The 21,734-nt window shown below is 39.2% G+C and overlaps 1 protein-coding gene across 1 annotated transcript in view; it reads right to left on the minus strand.

The window, feature by feature from the left end:
* The window catches only part of TNKS (tankyrase), a 133,785-nt gene that overhangs the window by 107,824 nt on the left and 4,227 nt on the right, over window positions 1–21,734 (minus strand). The window contains exon 2 of the mRNA XM_071742902.1: window positions 15,288–15,512. Within this exon, the coding sequence (XP_071599003.1) occupies window positions 15,288–15,512 (225 nt within the window). The remainder of the gene's footprint in view (window positions 1–15,287; window positions 15,513–21,734) is intronic.

Here is a 21,734-nt window from a genome sequence, read left to right on the forward strand (position 1 = left end):
CTTTTATAACCAAACAACATGCAGCTTCTAATTCAATGTTCTCCTGCTTGTTCAAAACCTTTAACACTTTAGCCCCACACAGTCTTCCAACTACAAGGTATCTGAGATCTAGACACAGTGTGCCTCTCAATTTCTTTATCAATGCACCATGGATGTGTAAAAATGTCAAAACAGACTCCTGCTTGAGAGCAACATTCCCTTTATAATAAAACACAACAGAATAAGCCATTCTAGCTAACTATTTTGGATTTCAAATGCTGTGCACCAATTTTAGAGGATGGTTTCTGAGTAATTTGAAAAGGAAACGTGGCAATAGTTTCTATCAAAAGACTGCTGCTAACAGGCAAGCGTAACTATGGTGAGTACACAAATTCACTCCTGGAACTTTGCTGATAAGCATATTTTAATATGCTTTAGACAATGGGGACATTGGGGTGTATTATTTTTCTGTACTGCAGAAATCCCTCAATAATCTAGCAATATCATTACCTGGCTATCCTTGCCTTTCCTACAGACTGTATTGTACAAACAGCATAAAGAAGTTCACTTTTAACTGAATCTTCATATTGGATGTGGACATCAAAGTCCTGTAAGCTTAACTGCAGAACCAAGGTGCTTGGTGTGGAATGATATTTTTACCCTCACTGCAACTGATATAATAAATAAATTTCTGATCTTCACATACCATCTAAAATATTTCATTTAATTACACTCCTATTATACCAGATCAGTAATAGAGATAAAGCCACATTCATTCCACCAAATTAAAAACTTATTCCCACCAAATTAAAAACAGTATTGCAAAGAGCATGAACTACAAACACTAATCATTTCAGATTACTGCCAACTTGCTACAGCAGGATGAATCCTAAAATTAAACACTTGGCCCACAGCCTCCTGGCACAGGTATTTTGAACTGTGAAGCTAACCAACACTACCTCATTTGGCTGACAAATTATAAACCCACGAAGAACAAACATTTTTACTTTCTGCAGTTTCAGCCTTCACATTTTCACCAGTAAAGTACGGCAAAAACTTCCCTGGTAGCCATACAGCAACAAGAGAGAAGTAATGTTTATTAGAAGGAAAAAACAAACAAAGAACAACCAACCAAACAAAAAAAATTCCTGAGCTTGTCTACACGCAATCCATCACCCAAGCACTTCACCCTTTCTCCTTCCTCAGTTAAAAGTGCACCTAAGGAAAATATTTTTCATTGTAAGACAGAAATACATTGGGAATAGAATAGCAATAAAAATCAATTTGGTTACTCCAATATTAGGCACAATCAAATATCACAATATTTCTGTTACAGGTTATCTAGGCCAAATATCCACAAACTTTGAGTATACTTACAGGAATGCTGATGGAAAAGTTCACATTTGGTTTCAAATTGGATGCACATAGTAGAAAAAAGGGCATATTCAGACCTTTGACTGTTGAGTGAAAAATGCAAAAAAACCCAGGCAGACCTTCCAGAAGTACCTGTACTTAAAGCTGCTTTGTGCTCTTAATAACTTGTCCAGAGCCTTCAGTTCCTCAGGGCTCTATCAGTGCCTCCTACCTGCCCACCACTCTTCTGTCACTAGGTTGCACTGCCTGCTCCTCACTGTCCCTTCCAGCTACTCTAATTTCAGTATACACCTTTTCTTCCCCCTTTTCAACTTCACTTTCTGCAGATGACCTCCAAAGGTCCTTCCCAAACCATATTACTGTAGCCTTATCTACTTATTCCCAAAGTATCAAGGTACAGAGGAAACAGCCTAAGGAAAAGCCCTCCTTTTGACTTGCAAAACATGCACTATGTCCCATCTCTCTCAGGGATACCTTAAAAGTTGGTCAGTCTCTCACTAACCTTAAGTACTTAGAACTCACACACCTTAGAACTAGCCCTATGCAGGACACGTTTCCAAGTTGCACCAGACAAGAAATACAATGGGCTCATCTACCTCCACATTCTGAAAACATCTAGACAACACACTGGAAAGCAATAATAATTTTTTTTCAGCCACTGCTAAATGCATCTTCTCTCCTAACTACTTCTACACATAAACAAAACTACTAAGGTTTTGAAGCTTCTCTCATGTTACCACGACAACTTCATGCCTAGAAATGATACTTCTGTGATTTATGTCTAGTAATCCCATGTTAGCAAGTTACCAGAGACATGAGCCTTTCTGTAAAATGATCCCATGTAACTGAAGTTAACACCCTACTAATAGCTTCATAGCTAATAAAATTAACCCCCACAAAGGTATCACTGATTAACTCCCATGTCTGTGAGCAATCCCAGTCTCAGCTGCATGATTAGGAAAAAGGCTATATTCACCACCCATCAGGATTACAAGGTGGAAACAGAACCTGCATACAGCTCTAAAGGTTTGAGATCACCTCATGGCTTCAAACACCACTACCAGCTCAGGTAAGAGGAGTTGGAGAACAGGAGAGGAGGCTCCAAACACAAAGGGGAATAAGGAACATCTCTAGTAGGATTCAGACACCACTTCAAGGCAGCAGAAGAGCATGCAGCCTTTATCTCTCCTTCCAATTAAAAACAGCAACAACAAAAAAAAGCATTGAAGGACTGCAAAGAGCTGTAAAGCTGCTCCCCTTCCTCAAAACACCACTTTTACAGGCTGCAGTTTTACAGCAAAATCACCACCCCAAGCCCCACTCTGCCCATCTTGCTTTGGGTGGCTGTTAACATTTGGTCAGGCAACAAGGCAGATTAGAAAAGTGATCACCTGGCCCAATCCAGTTCATCAGGGACCAACCTGGCATGCTCCAGTTGGCACAAGAAAGGACAGTAGAGTGACACACGCCAGTGACAGGAGATGAAAAGGGTAATTTTGTTGTTGTAGTTAGGAGTGCATCCAACATTACCAGCCAAAGCCTTGGTGAGTCAATGTCTGCTCTGAGTCCTTCCCATGATCTTGCCTTTCCTATTCCACTTGGTTCAGGGCATCCCTGTTTCCCATTAGCCAGACATCAGTTTTCTTCCCAACAACCAGTGTGTTGGTTTTGTTCTTTGCTGGGGTGAGACAGAGCAGGAGACAGATATGCCAACCACAGTAGTATGAAGCAGATCAACAGGAGCTTACAAAGCATAGCAGGCCCTGCTATGCTGAAACAAAAAAATTCAAGGGAATTAGAACAGTGCTCTCCAACAGCATAGAGAGAAAAGAGGGATTTTACACCAGAAGAAAGCAGCAGACAAGTAGTGGGGAAGCATGATGAAGTTTTAAGCAACAGAAAAATGCCAGAGACTGCTCATATACTACGAACCAAGAGGGAAACACCTGTGAAATATCCCAAAGAATTAGGGCATGTTGGTCTCAAAAGGTAACACAGTCAATGTGCCAGCTGCAGTGCCTCTATACCAAGGCAGACAGCAAACAGGGGGAGCTGGAAACCACTGCATAGCAAGAAAGCTGTGCTCTAATCACTGTCACTGAAACATGGTGGGAATGGTCACCTGTCTGGAGTGCCACAGTCAATGGCTACAAACTGTTCAGAAGAGACAGGCAATGAAGGAGGAACAGGCACTTGCCCTTTATGTATAAAAGTGGATTTACTCCACAGAGCTGCCTTTAAAAAATATTGATGAACAAGTATGAGAGCTTATGGGTAAAAATTAGGGGCAAAGTCAATAAGGAAAATTTCACAGTTGGTGTTTACTACAGGCTGCCCAAACAAGGGGAGCTTGTTGATGAAGAGTTCTTACTCTAACTACAGAAGACAACACCCTCACAGACTCTGACCCGCTTCAATCACCCTGACAGCTGCTGGAAAAGCAGCACAGCAAGCTGTGAGTAGTCCAGGAGACCCTCAGAGTGCATTGAGGATAATTTCTTAATCCATGTGATAGACAGCCTGACCAGAGGAGAAATGTTACTAGACCTGTTGCCTACAGACACAAATGAACTAATTAGGGATATCAAATTTGTGGCAGCCTGAGCTGCAATGGTCACACCCTGGTGAAATTCAGTCTTGATGGATATAGGTCAAGTGAAGAATAGAGTCAGGACTCTGAATTTTAGGAGTGAACTTTCAGGAACTTTAAGGAATTAATGGATAGGATCCACTGGGAAATCACCTTAAGGAACACAGGAGCTGAACACAGCTGGTTGCTCTTCAAGGACACTTTTCTTAGAACACAAGAGCTCTCAAATTCACATGTGTAAGAAATTGGGCAAAGAAGGCAGGGCACAAACATGGCTAATGAATGACCTCCTAGTCAAACTAAACTGTAAGAAAATGCACAGGCAGAAGAACCAGGGACACGTACTGTGCAAAGAATAAACTGATGCTGCCTAGATGTGTAGAGATGGAATCAGGAAAGCTCAGGTACAGCTGGAGATGAATTTGGCAGGGGATGCAAATAACTGCTTCTACAGGAACGTTAGCTAGAAAAAGAATATCAAAGAAAACACATCCTCCCTGGAAAATAAGACATAAGAAGAAAATAAGACTTATGGAGAAGGGGGAGGTACTCAGTGATTTTTCTGCTTCAGTTTTCAGTTGTAATCTCTCCTCCTACATCTCTCAATCCCCTGAACCTCAAGGCAAAAACTGCAGAATGAAGACCCTGCCATTTTAAGTGAGGATCAGGACCAAGACCACCTGAAGAACCTGAACAGGTATGTATCAGGTATGAGACTCAGTGAGATGCATCCCAAACTCCTGAGGGAATTGGCTGATGTAGTTGCCAAGTTCAATTACATCTGAAAAGTCATGGCAGTAAGGAAAACCCCTTGTGACTGGAAAATGGGAAACATCACAACAATTTTAAAAAAGAAGGACCCTAGCAACTACCAACCAGTCAGTTCCACTTCCATACCCAGTAAGATCATGAAGCAGATCCACCTGGAAGACATGTTGAAACACACAAAATCAGGCAACTGATCAGAAACAGCAGGAGTAAATCCTGCCTAATTTGGTAGCTTTCCATGATGGAGGAAACGCATTGGTCAATACAGAAAAAGCTACAGATGTCATCTGAACTTCTGCAAGGCTGGAATAGGCTGCTCAGACTTCAAGGCAGCAACAAGAAATAATCAAAGCAGCAAAATGAACAAGGTCTCCCAGTAAAACTTTGTTTAGTTTTGTTTTCAGGGAAGAATGATCTAGCAAAAAAGACTCACTTTAGAAGGACTTTATCCTAATTTCATCCAAGCTCTAATTTTTCAGGAAGACTCTCTTGTCTCAGCCTTTTCATTGGTTGCCCAAGAAGTATTTTGCTCACTGAAGTTTCAACCTGTTGGCAAGATAGCCCAACTTCTGGTCTATATACACATATCAAAAAACCTCACTTCCCCATGCACTATGGAATATGTTACTGTATTCTAGAATTAAGTTTCTACCAGGTGTTCCAGAGATCAGATTTATCTAATCAAAGTATGGTAGGGAGAAAAGACCTAAACCAGACAACTAAAACCATAACCATCATTGCAACAGTCAGAGCAAGGCAAGGCAAGAAGACAACTTCTTAAAAGCCTCTCTCCTCCTTCAATGACTGCCCACAACTATTTCCTCATAAGTAGGTGCATCTTAAATATGATCAGTTTTCTACATGTAGGAAGCACTTAAAAATTGCTCACTGGTACGCCAGTTCTGCCTAGTAATAATTAAATATACACAAGGAGAGAGAACAGGCAGAAAGTTCCAGAGGCTGTAGGCAGCACAGCAGGCTGATAATATCCTTCTAACCTCAGAGAAAGAGCCAGTCAGTGGACCACTTAGCATACATCAAGAGCAATTCAAATCTCTGATCTTGCCTGGACTTCATGCATATCCCTTCTTGTAACTTGAAGGTTACACAGAATGCACACTGTGAAGTGTGATAGAAGATTTGGGGCTTTCACAGTGAACCTACAAAATCCAAGAACATCCAAGTGTGTTCAAATAGTCATCTGGAACATGTATGTTGTTAGGGTGCAAAATGGAACAGAAGACTCTTTCACCAAAAGAGCTTAAAAAAACAAACACCACAAAAAAAAAATCCTCAAAAAACATTTAGCCTATCTGTAGAGAGTATGGGTTGAGGTCACACCAAGCCAGGACTACATCATGGCACCTTTCTTGCAAGCAATAATTCTGCAGCTACCTAATTTTGAACAGCTAGAAATCTTAACTGCTGTCCCACTGTCTGAGCTATTTACATTCTCATCTATTTGCAGAGCTGAAAGCTGCTTTAAGGACAAGTCTTCACTGCTTGGTCGCAATTTCACTTTTCTCTGAATGAATTCACCTTTCTATTTCAAGTTTTATTCAAATAAATGCCAGCTGTAATCCTGCTATCCCACTTGACAGATTAAGAGCCTTGCTTTCAGTGTCCTTGAAAAGCAAAGGCAGCCTTGAGACAAATCAGGTCAACAAGTATCATCCTAAAAGGAAAAAGAATTGAGAAGAGTCAGGAGAAACTGAACACCAATTCTGATCTCTTTCTGTATATTCTAATCACTTCTTCCAGATGAGTCTGGGGGGAAAAAACAGCCTAGTACAAGGCAGGTGATAGACTACATGTAGAATTAGGTTTGTGGCTATCAGAATGCATTATTCACCAAAACACTAAAATCTTAACACTCAGGAAACAACTGAAAAGTCTTAAGAGTTCCTTAGAACCTGTCCTGGATCTACCATTTTTCTGAAACAGAAACAGTATACACAAAACCAGTTTCTCTTTTTAGCACCAGAAGAAATACACATTGAAGAGATTCAGACCCTAGTAGCTCTCAAGTCACCATTCAGATAGGTGAGAATAAGAAGAAAAAAAGAAACAAACAAAAAATATCCACCAAAACAACTGTCACAATCTGAAAGCACAGCCTTTTCCAGGCTTTTTCAGAGGTGAACTTAAGTGCTTACCAGATTTCAACAGCACAGGACTTGCAGGTGGTATCTTAGTGACACACCCTATGGAACACACACAGTAACATTTTCATGTGATTAAGAACTGAAATTAAGATTAAAAAAGACCCAGCATGCCAAATAAATTCTGCTTGTTTTGCTCAAAACTTGAACATTGTGCCAATTTTGTTAGCTCATCACTGGCCTACAGCGTAGTTACCAAATATTTAAGAAATACAAAAAGTACATAAAATCTTACAGATGCCAATCTAGTCAGTCCAGAAAATTGTTGCTAAAGCTACTGGTTGGCCAGAAGACACAGGTAGTCTCATAAATTCTGTTTCTGAAGTAAACATCAGGAAGCTGAGTACAGAACTCTACTAGCAACTGACCAGCTAACAGCACCCCATGTATCAGTCTTGGGACCTTTCCCCAGCTGCTGCCTCAGACCACATTACTATGTGAAACAGTCACATTGCTTTCTATCCTTAAAGGACAGAGCTATATCCATTTGTTCTCCAGTCCCAGAACTACTCACCACCACACCCTGTTGATTAAAAGCAGTGCAAGTCTTATCTCTGAGCATTTAGGGCCTTCACAAGCAAGTATTTTACACTCCAAGAATCCCATAATCTCAGGTAACATATCACCTTTGTGAGTCTCATTCTAGGGAAGAAGAAAAATGCATGGTGCATTTGTACAAACATAGAAAACAATGAATTAGTGGAGTACAGGTCCTAGGCTGCACAAAGGACTGAAGTGAGGACCACACACAGCAAGAGGCAAACACACAGTATTTTCAGCAGGCTTCCACTAACTTAGTTCATTTTACACACTTGCTTTATGCTGTGGAAAGACCAAATCATTAAGAAACACCTTATTTTGTTCACTATATGACAATATATATTTACAAATATTTACTAGCCAGCACTTCTTTACAAGCAAGACCTTTATATCCTCCAGTAATACGTTAATCAATGTTTTCCATTAGACTAAGAAAACATCAGAGAACTCTGCTAAAATTGACCCCACTCACTTATGCCTTAACAGCTACACATATATCTAGAGATTGCTTTTAAACCACATATGAACTGTATTAAGACCACATGGTTCCTATGAGAAGCTAAAAGCTGGTATTGCTGCAGTAATCAGAAGCACAGTTCCATAAGATTAAGTACTACTGCAAGATATTTAAAAAGCCACCGGAATCAGACAGCTGAAAGCAGTTCCAGTGTCTGCAAGAGCAGCATCTGTTCCATTCCTCTGTTCTGGGTAATACACAACTTCCTCTTCCCCTCCCTCTCAATTTGCTTCTAGTTAACATCAGTACTTTTGAAGACCTTGCTTCCCATAAAAGCCTTACAGCAAATTTTCCACTAGTGTTTTGTATATTATCATACCACCTCCTTCTCTGCAAATAATCCTATTTTGATTTAAACAACACTGGTAAAGAAATATCATAAAAGAAATTACTCCTTTCTTGTCCTCCACAGATTCTCCTGTGCCAAGCAGCCAAACAAAGGCTAGTTTTCTTGATACCTGATTTTTAGGAAAGAAGAAACAGAACTGGCAAAAGGCCTAAAATCCACAGATCATTTGTAACATATTGACAAAGGCAGACAGCTTCCAAAAAAGTACCCGGTGTATGAAACCCCACACAAGGCAATCCTATGCTCATGAAGTCAAATTTCAATCAACTTTTGGCAATACAAATACCATAATATAAACTATAGCCTGAAGGACTGTAATCAACACCACTAGCTCTGCATATGAAAACAAGAAGGCATTTTATTGGCATAAGTCTGCAGAGAAGTCTTCCTGACCCTAGTTCATTTTCCCCCAACTTGTACAAAGCACTATCCCCTCTGCTATCAAGGTTAATGTCAATTTTGTTTCTGAAGAGGATTTAACCTCAAAATTAATCCAAGTCAACGCTTCTCCCTCTCTCTCTCACAAAAATGTTAGGATATATATATATATATGTAAAAACATATATATATATATATGTGAAATATATATATATATAAAAAAAATAAGACTTCTACCTTGTGTCCATGATCCACTCCTTTCATGGCTCCTGGCACTCTCAGCCCCTTGTCAGACACACATGGGTGACTGACATTGCCCACAGATATCTTTATCAAACACCTGTTTCAGCTACATGTGCTCAGATGCAACTTGTCACCAAAAATTATTCCCTAGAGCCTTTACTGCAGACAATCCCATCTCATTTTGGCAGCTTTTCCCATACCAGTAACACCTGTAAACTGCATTACAGTAACAGACCTTCCCGCACAGGGATGTCACACACTGAAGAGGTATCCTTCACATACAGAAATTAATAATCCACTTCCCTCCTGTCCCCCTGTCAAAGTCCACCAGAGAGCACTGCAGTTGTATATGCCATGGTAGAGTGTCCCAAAGCATTTTCTGTAGTCACTTTTGACAAAAGCCCTATTGTCTCACACTCCAACCCATTGTTACTATGACAACAGTATTACAATGCCTTCAAACTACCAGTGTATGGATTCCTCCACCCCCACCAGCTCACAGAGAAGGCAGCCTTATTTTCCAGTCCCTTTCAATAAGCCATGTCTGAACTCTGAACAGTGGGGAATGCAGTAAGATTCAGCCCAAAAAGCTCTCGTTTCTGTGATTAATATTAACATTTAGAAGCTGATGTAGTTTAAACAAGTGGTTAGAGGGCATTAAACTATTTAAAACCATGAACAAGAAATTCAATGGGAAAGCAAGAGCATTCTTCCACTCAATCTAAATCACAGAATTTTTATCTTGTGGTTGCTATCACCCACTCATTTGAGAAAGACCCCATAAAGAAACAGTATGGGTAAACTTAACCATGTTAAGTCCTTGAGCCACTGTGTATGAACAGCTTTTAAACCCATTTGGTTGTCACTCTATCACTCACAGAGCAAAAGGACTCACAATCCAAATAGTCTGACAAGCCTAGCATTCCATTACAACAGATTTGGCTTTGATCAGCAAGTATCTGAATAAAAAAAAAAAATTAAGAACTGCCTAAATTTTTATTTTGCAAGACAGATAATATCTAGATGCTGTTAACCAGGACTGCTTGGTCTTAAGTATATCAATCAGAAGGTACCTTTGTTTTTGGGAATTCAGTACATATCCCTCCAACAAACAATGTGCATAACCAGCTCCCTATGTACCTCAATTACCAATATCACTAATAGTAGGAAGCTACTTGTCTTCTTACAGGCTTCTGTCAACCCAGTAGCTAAATCTACAGTCACTGTAATAATTTGTCAGTTAAGATGTTAAAGCTCCTCCCTCTCACCTCATTCCACCTTCCAAAAGAACTGCACAATCTTGCAACGTAGCACTTCCTGTGTTTTTTAATTTTTCAGTAGGAAAATGAGACAAAGCTCTAGGTTTCAGAGTGATACAGTTCCTTCACTTGGAAGGAAAAATGCCCTGAGCATTCTAAAATCTCAAGGGACAAAAATACCATAAATTGTTAAAATTTCACTTTTTGTTGTTCATGCCTTTTTTTCAAGGTGACCAAACAGATAAGCAGTTCACTGACAAGGCAAACTATAATTTCTACAGTGTATTTAAGTTTTATTGTCCACTAGTTCTACCTATAACCTAACCTTTGTAGATTATTATTATTTTTTAAATACTGACAGAAGATTTGTCTGCCCTGCACAAAGGAGTCACATCATACTCCCTCCACATATTTCTGCCTAAAGATCAGCAGAAGGTAGTAGCTAATGAACTCTTCTTCTTTCCAAGTCCTGAGGAAGCACAGCAGGGTGAGCAGTGTTTTGACATGTTAACAAAAAGACATTTAAATAACAGTGATCCTCAAGCTAAGGGCAGGACCTGGATGTTGGAAATCTAGATAGATTAGAAAAATTAATTTGCTTGCTTGCTGTATTCTTTCAAGTAGAAAAGCAGAAATGGGGAAAAAGTAAAAAGAAAGAAAAAAAAGAAAAAGAAAAAAAAGCAACTAACAGAAGTTCTCTGGTTAAAAACAGAGACAAATGCACCTTGACTAATGAGATATTTCATAGCACTAAGATGGTAAATTCATCATGCCACAGGATCTAGGCAGGAAATGTTATAACTAGCCCACAGGAAGGTAGTAAAAACATTGGTCTAATGTCATATTAAGTAGTTCCTGATGGATCCTTAGCACTACATGGACTACACAATTTAAAAAAAAAAAAAGTTTACCATGTAGAAGGAAGCTTTTCAGTAGCTAGAAATTTTATTTTTATTTCCCTAAAATTACTTAAGTACCCTGTATGTTAAAATCCGTAAATCAGAGCATCACCATAGAAGATGCTCAATTTGTACATTTTTGAAGGGTGCCCTTAGAAACTAGGTAGGTGTATGACATGCAAAAATCACTCCTAGGTTAGCAGTCCTGTACTTCTCACAACATTTTACTGGAGATCCACTTGAAAAAAAAAAATCTCTGCAGAAACAAAGACAGTGGAGGGCAAAGCAAGCCCAAATAAGTACATCGTTAATAATGTTATTTTTAGCCTAGCTTTGGTTGGGTTTTTTTTTGTGGTTTTTTGTTCATTTTGGGGGTTTCTTTGGTCGTTTTGTTGGGGTCTTTGGTTTGGTTTTTGTTTTGTTGTTTTGGGTTTTTTTTTTTGCTTTGTGGTTTTGTTTTGTTTTTTTAAACAAAAAACCTGTGTATTGCACACACAGTTTTAAAGGAGCTCTTACCACTCAGGAAATACCTTGGAGCTACTCCAAATCAGTGTTCAGCAACAAGAAAACCAAAACAGAAAGAATATGAAGTAAAATATGAGATCTGCTCAACCAGTTTGAATGTCTGTATGCCCCATACCAACACCTCACACTGAGAAAAAGAAAAAATCAAAGAGCATACAAAAATACCAGAATACTTTACATGATAACATAATGGAAGAATAAATGTTTCAGCTTGGAAGAGAGACATCTGAAGGAAGAAAAGAGAAAGGCCTGTAAAATAACAGAAGATAAGCAGAGTGCAATTAGAAATGACTGTTCAATATTTCTTGCAGAAGCCCTGAATGTCTTGCAATGAAAGTCATTAAATGCTTTTTAAAAAGGGAGAGGTTGTTTTCTACCTGCAAGACTAATGCATTTTAAGATTCTGTTATCATGGAACACCTTTTCAAAGCCAAAAGTATAGCAGCACTGAAGAAGTTATAGATCTTTTTCAAGAATTTTGTATACCAATGGCTAAGCAACACAGTGCAGATGCAGCTTCTATCAAGTTCCTAAGATGCTGATTGCCATGAGAGAGGATACACCTAAACCATTCGTAGTCTCTGGGCATCTGCTACCTGTCATTATTGGAAAAAACTGAGCTTCAGGGATCTTTAGTCTGACTACAGTATAGACTTTCAGATGGAGTAATTTATCATCTCTTCTCTCCAGCCTGACCCACACAGGAGTCACTACCCTGACTTCACAGCATTGCTCCCAACACGCCTGGCAGAGCTCAGCAGCCATTCCTTATTCCATGAGCATATGTGACACTGAGGAACAAAACCACTTTTCATTTGCTCTAGAAGCAGTCCACAGACACTAAAAATGCATCTTACTGACAGAGAAAACAATCCTAGAAGCCATAAATACCAGAGAACACAATCTGACAATTGGTTTTAACGCTTCAATACATTTAGTCCAAAAATTGATTACATACAGAAAACAACACTTTGGAATGGATTCCATTACTTAGCAACTAAACAAATCTGCAGTGACAAGATGTATTGTGAGACATGGTCAGCAAAACAGCTGAGCACTGCTCATCATCCCCCAGATACTCCTACACTTCCATGACAACTACCACCATCAAGAAGAGCCACAGTATGCATTCCTCCCAAACTCGTGGCATTTCTGTTTTCTCCCTTTAAGTTCCTGTCCTACCCTTTGAGTACACAACCAGAAAAACAGAAGCACAAGAAATCCCATCAGTCATTTGCTGTCCTGCAGTTCCCTGTGGTATAAATCTGTGCACAGCATGAATATACAGTTCATGTATATTTCTTACTTCCACATAACCTTCCCTGTGGCTGGGTTTGTACCTGGCAGCCTAAACACAGCTGTACAGCTGAGCACTCCTGGCACTTGAAGCATAAACATGCACGCTCTGTGCCATCACTACCCAGCTCTGCTGGTCTTCCAGCACTGTCTAAATGTGTTGGTTTTTCCTTAGAAAAATCATTCAAGACTGTGCTGCAACTCCACACTGTTTAATTATCACTTTGTCCCTTTCTAACCAGGAAAGAAGGCAGAAGAACAGCATTCTTTACTAGATATGACAAAGATATGCTGGCTGGGGTGGCACGGAAGGGAAGAAGACAAACTGGAAAATTCCCTCCCATTACATCATTTGTAATAAGATGCTGAGAATAGGTAGCCAAAAATGAGGCTAGATGACAATTTCCTACATGGTCTATTGTTTTTCAGACAAGTATCCACCTGAGTTCAATAATAAATTCTAGGTTATGATAGGATTTCCAGAGGCTCTGCAATTAAATTCAATTAAATTCAAAAAGCATGCCTTAGTGTCCCTTTTTAAACACCTAAGAAGGTGATTTTTACAAGCCAGTTTCTTCCATCATATCTACCAAAGTGCTAGGCAAAGATCTCATCTGTGAATGTGATACAGGTTGAACTTGTGTGTAAAACAAGTCATTAATTTGATTCTGTTCTTCCTTTCACCAGGTCCACGACTTCTTGCTGAATTGGGAGTATCCCTTTAAAGGTATTATCAGTTCTTTGACTATGGAAATCAGATCTCAAATTACTGCCAGTATTGTAAATCAAAATTGATGTACCACATGATCTGCTCCCTTGATGTGATCTGTCCAGTCTCCTCCAAAGTGTCTTTATAGAAACCTCCCAAAGCTTCACTACTGACACTGCCTCTCTAAATCCCAGTGTCTTCTGTTGCAACCCCATCTCATCCAATCACCCATGAATACAAAGGTCTGCTGCTGCATCACTTCTTTTTAACAAGGTTTTAAAAGACTGAGCAAGTCTAATCTTTTCCAAGCAAACAAACCCAGTCCTCTTTTACAGGTCACTCATCTTCTCAGCCTCTTACTGTCAGCATTCTCCCATTTAATTTGTATTTTCAGTCAGCAGTTCCCAAAGCCAGGCAGACTCTAGCACTGAGCAGGACCAAAATAATTACTTCCTTTAAATCACACACAAAACTCCAGTTACTGACTGGAATTAAGTTTACTGTCCCATTCATCATTGTCACAGCAGACTGTTACTGGGACCTACTGTGTCAATGGATTTTTCCCACAGTACTGCTGCATTACCAACTGTACTCAGTAACTTCTGTAGAATATTCTCCATATGTTTTACCTTGCAAACAGACAAAATCAATTAAGTCCCTCACATCCCTTGTAAAAAGAACAAATAGTCTAAATATATATATTTATACACACACACACATATATATATAGTTATTTCCTCCAATTTTCTTTCACAGTTTTGGGTATATATTTTTTTTTAAATAATGACCTAAGCATTGCAATAAAGCTCATGCTAGTACTATTCCTTTAAGTTTTGCAGCTTTCTCTGCTGGAATTTTATGTTATAAGTCCTTAAACAAACAAATATTACCTGAAATTCTGACAAATATATCTTGCTACCTGGATAACACACAGAACAAATCTCATCTTCAAAATCTTAACCTTCCCAGGTTCAATAAAAATCAACAATGTTGAGCAGACCATTTTATTCAGGCTAGCAGATGTGAAAATAACCAGAATTCAGTATGTTCAAGGAACTGATCCAAGTTTAAAAATAGAAACTTCCATTTAGAGAAGAAGTAATACTAAGTACACTGAGAAAAAACATAAAAGTTAAAGACATCCTGAGTGAAAGCTCTTTATACGTTCTAAATACATTTAAAATGATTGAATTGTTCAATTTTCTTTGAAATTGCTTTGGGCCCACATGGCACACATACACTGAAGATATATAACTGCTGTGAACAACTGTGTCCTTTAACTTGTATTTGAAAGCTTTAAAGGACTAAAGAGAGATTTCCTCCTTTCCTCACTTGAAAGGTCAACCATCTTCCTACCCACTAGAGCAGACAAAAAAGCAAGTACTTTAACTAGTAAAGCAAGTTTTCTTGAGTTAATGACAGACAAACTTCCATGTTCAGATTTTGAAGACTGCAATTTAAGGAGACTTTACCTGACCACCCCAGCAGTTTTTCTCATTCAAGTTCAGCAAAGCTTGTGCTGTACACCATGAAAAAACTGGTCTTAAGTGAGTATAACTATACCCACCTGCTAATTTACAAGAAGTTATTGTTTAAGAACAAGCAGTATCTTTCATCTCAAGTCCAGCGTCTCAACAATTACAAACACACAAAAAATGCATCTGGTAAAGTTTCAAGATAAGAAGTGACAGGCACTTACCAATACACACATCTATCTTGCCCTTGATAGCAGCTTCATGCAAAGGAGTGTAGTTCCAATTGTCTCTAGCATTTGGGTCTGCACCTTGACACAGCAACAGGCTAACCACTTCAGCATGACCAAAGGAGCAGGCGTTGTGAAGAGGTATCAGCCCCCCGTCATCACGAGCATGAACATTGGCTCCGGTCTGTAGCAAGTGCTCTACGACATCCTTCCTCCCAAAGCCTGTAAAAGAACATATTTCTGTTCATTTATCTGGTAAAAAGAACACGATTTAGCATTTTAAACTGTTCACTCTTAGTCTAGTGCACAGATAACAAATATTATTTGTGTCCTCCTTCTACTTTTTGGTTCATTTCAATGTAAAGTGGGACTATTTTCCCTGGCTCCAACAACAGTTGGAAGATGAATTTAACAGAGGTGGACAGTGTTGAATTATAACCAGCCTGACTGGTTGCCACACTGTCTCACAAAGAAGTTCTACAACAGGCTTGCCATTCTTTTTCAACAAAAGAAAACTTAGTATATATGTACCTAAAGCAAGTGTGTTACATATCACCTTTTGATGCAGGTCTTCATCTTGAGGAGACCCCATATAAACAAACACTGAAGGACACTGTCAGTGCTCAAGTAGAACAACCTTACCTCAGCCCAAACTACATTCTTGCTCTTTTTCAAAGAGTCTGGCTACCTCCAACTGAAAAACTGACAGAGAGACTAAAAAGTCACAAATTAGTAGAACTGAGACTTCAGCTGAGAAATAACTCATGAAGGTCCCAACCCAGGAATGCACCCTCTGTAACAGCCATGGAAAACATCACCGTAACGCCAGCACCAAACTCCTATACTTCAAAATCCTGCATTTGTGTGCCAGGCCCTGACACCTTTAGCTTGCTGACCACAATGAACATGAACACTTTCAAAATTTCTAGCATATTTCTTCATGGTACAGAATAATTTCTTTCTGCGCCCAAATGCAATCTCTTGCTCTACTTCTTCCGTATTCTCCTTCAACATTCTTTCCTGAAAGACAGAAGTTTTCTAGAGGCCAATTAATACTATGGTTAAGGCAAGCAGGGCCAAAACAAAAGTCCTTTTACCAAGGCTTATCATGGCTTGAGAGTTTTGATGACAGTTTAATGCTATTTTTATTTCTACCCATTTTATTCACCTAAGACACACAAGCAAACAGGTGGAAGAACAGGGGGAAACCACCATTTCTGGGGAAACCACGGATACCCACCCAGATGCTCACATCTAGTACAGAGTGTAGCAGTTTCCACCTCAGTTAAGCCCACGTTACACGGCTCAAGAGCTGTAGTTAACAAGTACAGGCTGGTTACTTTAGGATAGCTGTAATTCCTCCATCCCTCCTGTACAGAGCCTGCAGCTGCTTGCAGCACAGATGCTGGATCGCTACAAATTACAAGTTAGCACACAGCAGACACCAGATTGTTGTTTTTTTTTTAAACACGGGGCTAAAGAGCAGTTCAGCTGCTGCTCCACAAGCTGCTGAGCCATACCAGCTGCAGGGAGGGGCCCACAACCAGACTGGCACCCCACTCAGCAATCCAATTTCAGTCCATCACTACTGATGAGTCAAAACTTTCTGGTACATTACAGACTGATCACATTAGAAATTACACTACAGAAATCGAAGTGTGCGATTCAAAACTAGTATTATTAAAAGTTACACTTATTTGTCATGACAAAACTGCTACCAGAAGACACATTTTTTTTAAATGAACTGTCAGTAAGGCCACTGCAACTGTAATCACTGCAGCTTCTAGCACCAAAACAGATTTGTTTGTTTCTGTTATAAAACAGCCAAGGAATATCACCTGTTAGTCTTCAAATAGAAAATGACAGCTCAAATGGGTACAATGGCAAACAAAGGGTATCTGGTCCTGCTGCAAAGCTAACAGGCCTGTGGCATAAATACCAACAAGCAAGCCCTCACAATTCCCACATTTATATTGTTCATTTGACTAGCAAAGCAAGACAAAGCTTAGAAAAGGATGCTTTCAACTAAACAGTAAATCTACAGATTTTATTAGCCATTAGTTTTAATAGACAGCTACCAAAACCAGTGCTGAAACTGCACCAGCCTTTGCTTTACACGTACTTCTGTCTCTTGAGGAAAAACAACCTGACAGTGCCTGAAATCCCAGACTCCTTTTCAAATTGTTCAGCCTTGTGATTTTCTATACTACACACTTCAAGATCCTGCTGGACATGAGGTCACCAATAAAGCTATATTTGGAAACATGAGCAATGAACACTTGACCTTTTTTGGTGAATTAGCTCCTCTGTTCAGTCCTCAAAAAAGCACAGTACAGATTACTGTGATTTTATCCCACCAGATAAATCTTTTAGAGGAAAAGTAACCAATTATGGGACTAGCTTCCCACACCACCAGTGCAAGCCTGTAAAAATATGAGTTGATCTCATCTTTAAAATGATAATCTTTAAAATCTTTAAAATGATAACAGGACCTTACCTAACAAAGCAGTTGTAACAAACTCCTGCAGTTTCAAGCTCACCTTTTGTAAAAAAAAAAACACATGGCAAGCCATTTGTGACAGATGAATCACATACAGTTTGATTTGAAGTCAAGAAACTGATGTGCCATCACTTCAGATGACTTTGAAAATCCTACTCCTGTGTATTTCCAGAGCAACTTTAGTTTAAGTATAAGGAGTGTTCCCAAGAAAGGATCTGAAACCAAAGATCCCAAAAGAGAATCAAATATAAAGTTCCTATAGAAAATATTCAAAACCAGAGTAACTATGGAGTAAAGTCACATTTAAAGGCCCAGCACACAAGCTTGGTTTGATGAGATTCACCTGCCAGCTTCTCATGTGCAGGGTCCCTTTGTTAGCTATTTCACACTGGTAAAATACACAAGCTTTGCCCTCATTTTACCTTCTTTACACAATTTAGAAGTTCCAGGCAACTCACAGTACCTCAGAAAACATTTTCCAGGAGAGAACAGAAGCAGTAATCCCACTATAAAAAGGCAGTAGCAAGAGAACACATGAAATCTAAGGGTGAAACCCTCATCAGTCAAACCAAAGAAAAGGCAAAATTCAGACTGACTGACAGGCTGTTCATTTCCCCAGTCACATTACAGAAACAGCTAAAGACCAAGACTTGGTGCAAGCCAGGAGATGGACATAGCTATAATAGTTTTACATAAATAAATAGACAGGCAAACAATTTGGAGAAAATGCCACTTAACTAGTTCTTTGCCAATGCTGCATTCTTGCCTTTTTCCATTTTATACCTGTCATTTCAGGCTGAAAGTGAGAAAAAAAGGCTTGAAAAAAAAAACCAAACAAACTGGCAGCTTGAAAATTAAGTTAAATAAAACCTGTAAATGCTGTCAGACAAGATGGCACACAGAGACACCACCAAATGCTTACTACTACTGCCAAGAAGACCTGTCCTACTCCCCTTTCACACCCAACTCCCAGCCCACAAGCTCCTCCTGTCCCATCTCTTCTTGTGGTATTGAACCTAAGTAACAAGAAGCAACATGGTGAGTAGGTTGAATGACATGACTGATGCAGAAAGCAATGCAAGGATAGCAACATGAGCATCAGCTCATGATAGATACCCTCTCTATACACTCCAGTTAGGGCTTCCATGTTAACCCTGTGTTCAGTCACTGACTTTCTCATAGTAGCAGTTTACAGACATTTAATTATTAACACTCACAGAAGCCACATAATTTGCTGCCCAGTTTCAAGACTCATTTTCAGAAATCCTGGTATAAAGTTAACCAAATAAATATATGGATTTCACTCAAATCAGAAGAATGATTTCACCAGTCAGTACAATTAAGTAGTTTGATCAGTTTAAGTATAGCTGTACTGCTTCATGCTCTGCCCAACTAATGCCACTTCCTCATAATGTAGTACAAATTCCTCCAAATGCTAACTCCAAACTCTGCAAAGCTGCTACATGCAGAGTTCAACATCACATGGAAGTCTAACCAAGTCACTATTTTTTTCTGCTTTCATTTGCTTGCTCTTAAGAACACGTTGACTCCAAAAGGAGATAAGTTCTACAGTAGTGTATAATCACAGGTTAAGCATATCTGCAGGTTTTAGATCTCAGGCAAAGCAGAAAAAATGCTCTTATTAAATGTAATGCCACTTGTTAGAGCCCTAAACGTAGCTCATATAAGACTACAACCCTTGACATGGAGACACACACATCTTACAGAGACACACAACCTTCTGAGAATAGTTATAAACTGTAAGCAAAGGGTGTAAGTTCAAGCTAAGTCATTGTATGTCTCTCTGCTTTAGTACTGCACCTTCTGGGACCAGATTTTCCCCAGGACAGCTCTTCCAAGAGCCACCAAGCACTATTCCTACTTCCCTAGGCAGAACAGTTTTCTACTTCTCTAGGTGGAACTCAGTGATTCAACTAAGTAAACTGAAGAGCCTTCTAACTGGAAAAAAGGGCACTTGGCTCAGTATTACTGAAGGTCTGAGATTTTGCATTTATACCCTCTTGTAAATTCCTCCACAGGATTTTAAATAGGAAGGAGTTACAAAACTCAAAGTATTGCAAGATATTTCAAGAGAACAAATTACTATTCACAAAGGAAGCAAGCTGAAACTTCCTAGGAGGCAATAACTTTGTGACACTAACAGAGTTCATGTATTACAAACACTACAAAAACATAAAAGAATTCAAAGTCAAGATCAGTAATTTATCAATTCACCTTTTTACATGAAAAAGCCTGCATTTTGCTGGCTCTGAGTCTGTAAAGCTCCCAGAATGTTTCCTAACTGACTACACAACCTTCATTCTTCATTCTACACATACGAATCCAGCTGAAAAATTGCTGCTACTCTTGCTTTAGGCTGCACAAGGCAGAATTAATCAGTAACTTAGCATTATGAACAACTTCTTGAGTAAGGGCAGACATCTCTTCTGTGACAAGGATTTGTCAGACAACTGCAACAAAATGAGTCAACAAAGTAGTTTAAGAATGGTACCTCAAACAAGGCTTTCCAGGTTACCTTAAGGGAACTTGTGCATTGCACAACAGGTGCAATGGTCAATTCAGGTGTCTGCATAGAGCAGAAGCAAATAATAATTTGCCAACTACTTCTTGCTGTTTCCTGGCTCTCCCTCAAGGAACACTCAGTAGATAGTTAAATTCTGCTTCCTCAGTTGTTTATCTTACACATGTTGAAACAGCTTGTATTTTTATGACTAACAGCTTGCTAGCTGACAAACCAACTTGATCAGCTGTCTTCTTAAAACTCTGACCATGCACTATTCTCAAACCTGAGTGAGATCTCTGCCTTCCAGATGAAAGTTCTGTACTTCAAAAATGTTATAAATAATAGTTAAATACGTTAGCCCTCATAAAAATATTTTCTCCTAACAGTTATTACTAGTGATAGCAAAAGCATGCTTACAGAAAATTGCTTTACCCAACCAGCTCTTTGGCATTACTATAGACCATATAGAATGAAAACAAGGGATAGCACTGATGCTCTAACAAGTCACCCGAAGTCAGGCTTCCCCAAGCCAGAGTTTGGGCTGATTCCACCAAGAGCACCTCACCCTGTGACCCCAACCCACAGCTTCCAAAAGCCACCCTGGAAACCTTTAGCTCTTCTTCAGCACAGAAGTGGGCATTAAGCTACAGTTCAGCAATGTCTGTTAGGACTCTCTATATCCCTGGGTTAAATGCTAGAAAGAGAATAACTGTAAAGCTAAAACAATGTGTTGCCTAAGAACTTGAGGAGCTAGCTTCATGATTAAAAAAATAGTTAAACTTCACATTAAATTAATGTGGAGCATATACATATGAATCAAGGTGTCAAGAGAAAATACTTTTGTAAGGATAATACTTGTTTCAGAAGGGAAGAAGGAAGTCTGTTACCAAACTGGCTCTAACAAATTCCTGCTAGCTCTGGGAAAAAGCTAGGATTTCAGACAAAAGGCCAAAGGAGCCTTCCCCATCCAGGCATATTAAAGGTAGAAAAAGCCAACAGAAAGCCAAACTTTGTATGTAAGTGCTATAAACAGAGGATGACAAAAAAGAGCCATGAAAGCATCACTGCTTATCTGCTTAAACAGAGTGGATGAATACAGGATACCCACCCTGCTGCCCTGCATTCCACATCGACTGACAGAAAATACGGAGGCTGAGAGTGAAGTTCCACTCTGCCATGCAAAGTCTACCTAAAATTTGACACATTATCACAAACTGAAATCATACAACTATTAAAAAAGTGTTCAGAATCCCACAAAAAGAAAAAAAAAAAAATCTACCTCCACCCCTTACATACACACAGAACCACCAGCTCATCTGGTTATGCTGACTGAAAAGGTATTTTGTTAACTATATGAAAACATCATCACCAAAAGTACCACCAAGCCAGTTTACAAGAACAGGCAGCACAAGCATAACAA

This window comes from Heliangelus exortis, chromosome 4, assembly GCF_036169615.1.
Source record: "Heliangelus exortis chromosome 4, bHelExo1.hap1, whole genome shotgun sequence".
Lineage (NCBI taxonomy): Eukaryota > Metazoa > Chordata > Aves > Apodiformes > Trochilidae > Heliangelus > Heliangelus exortis.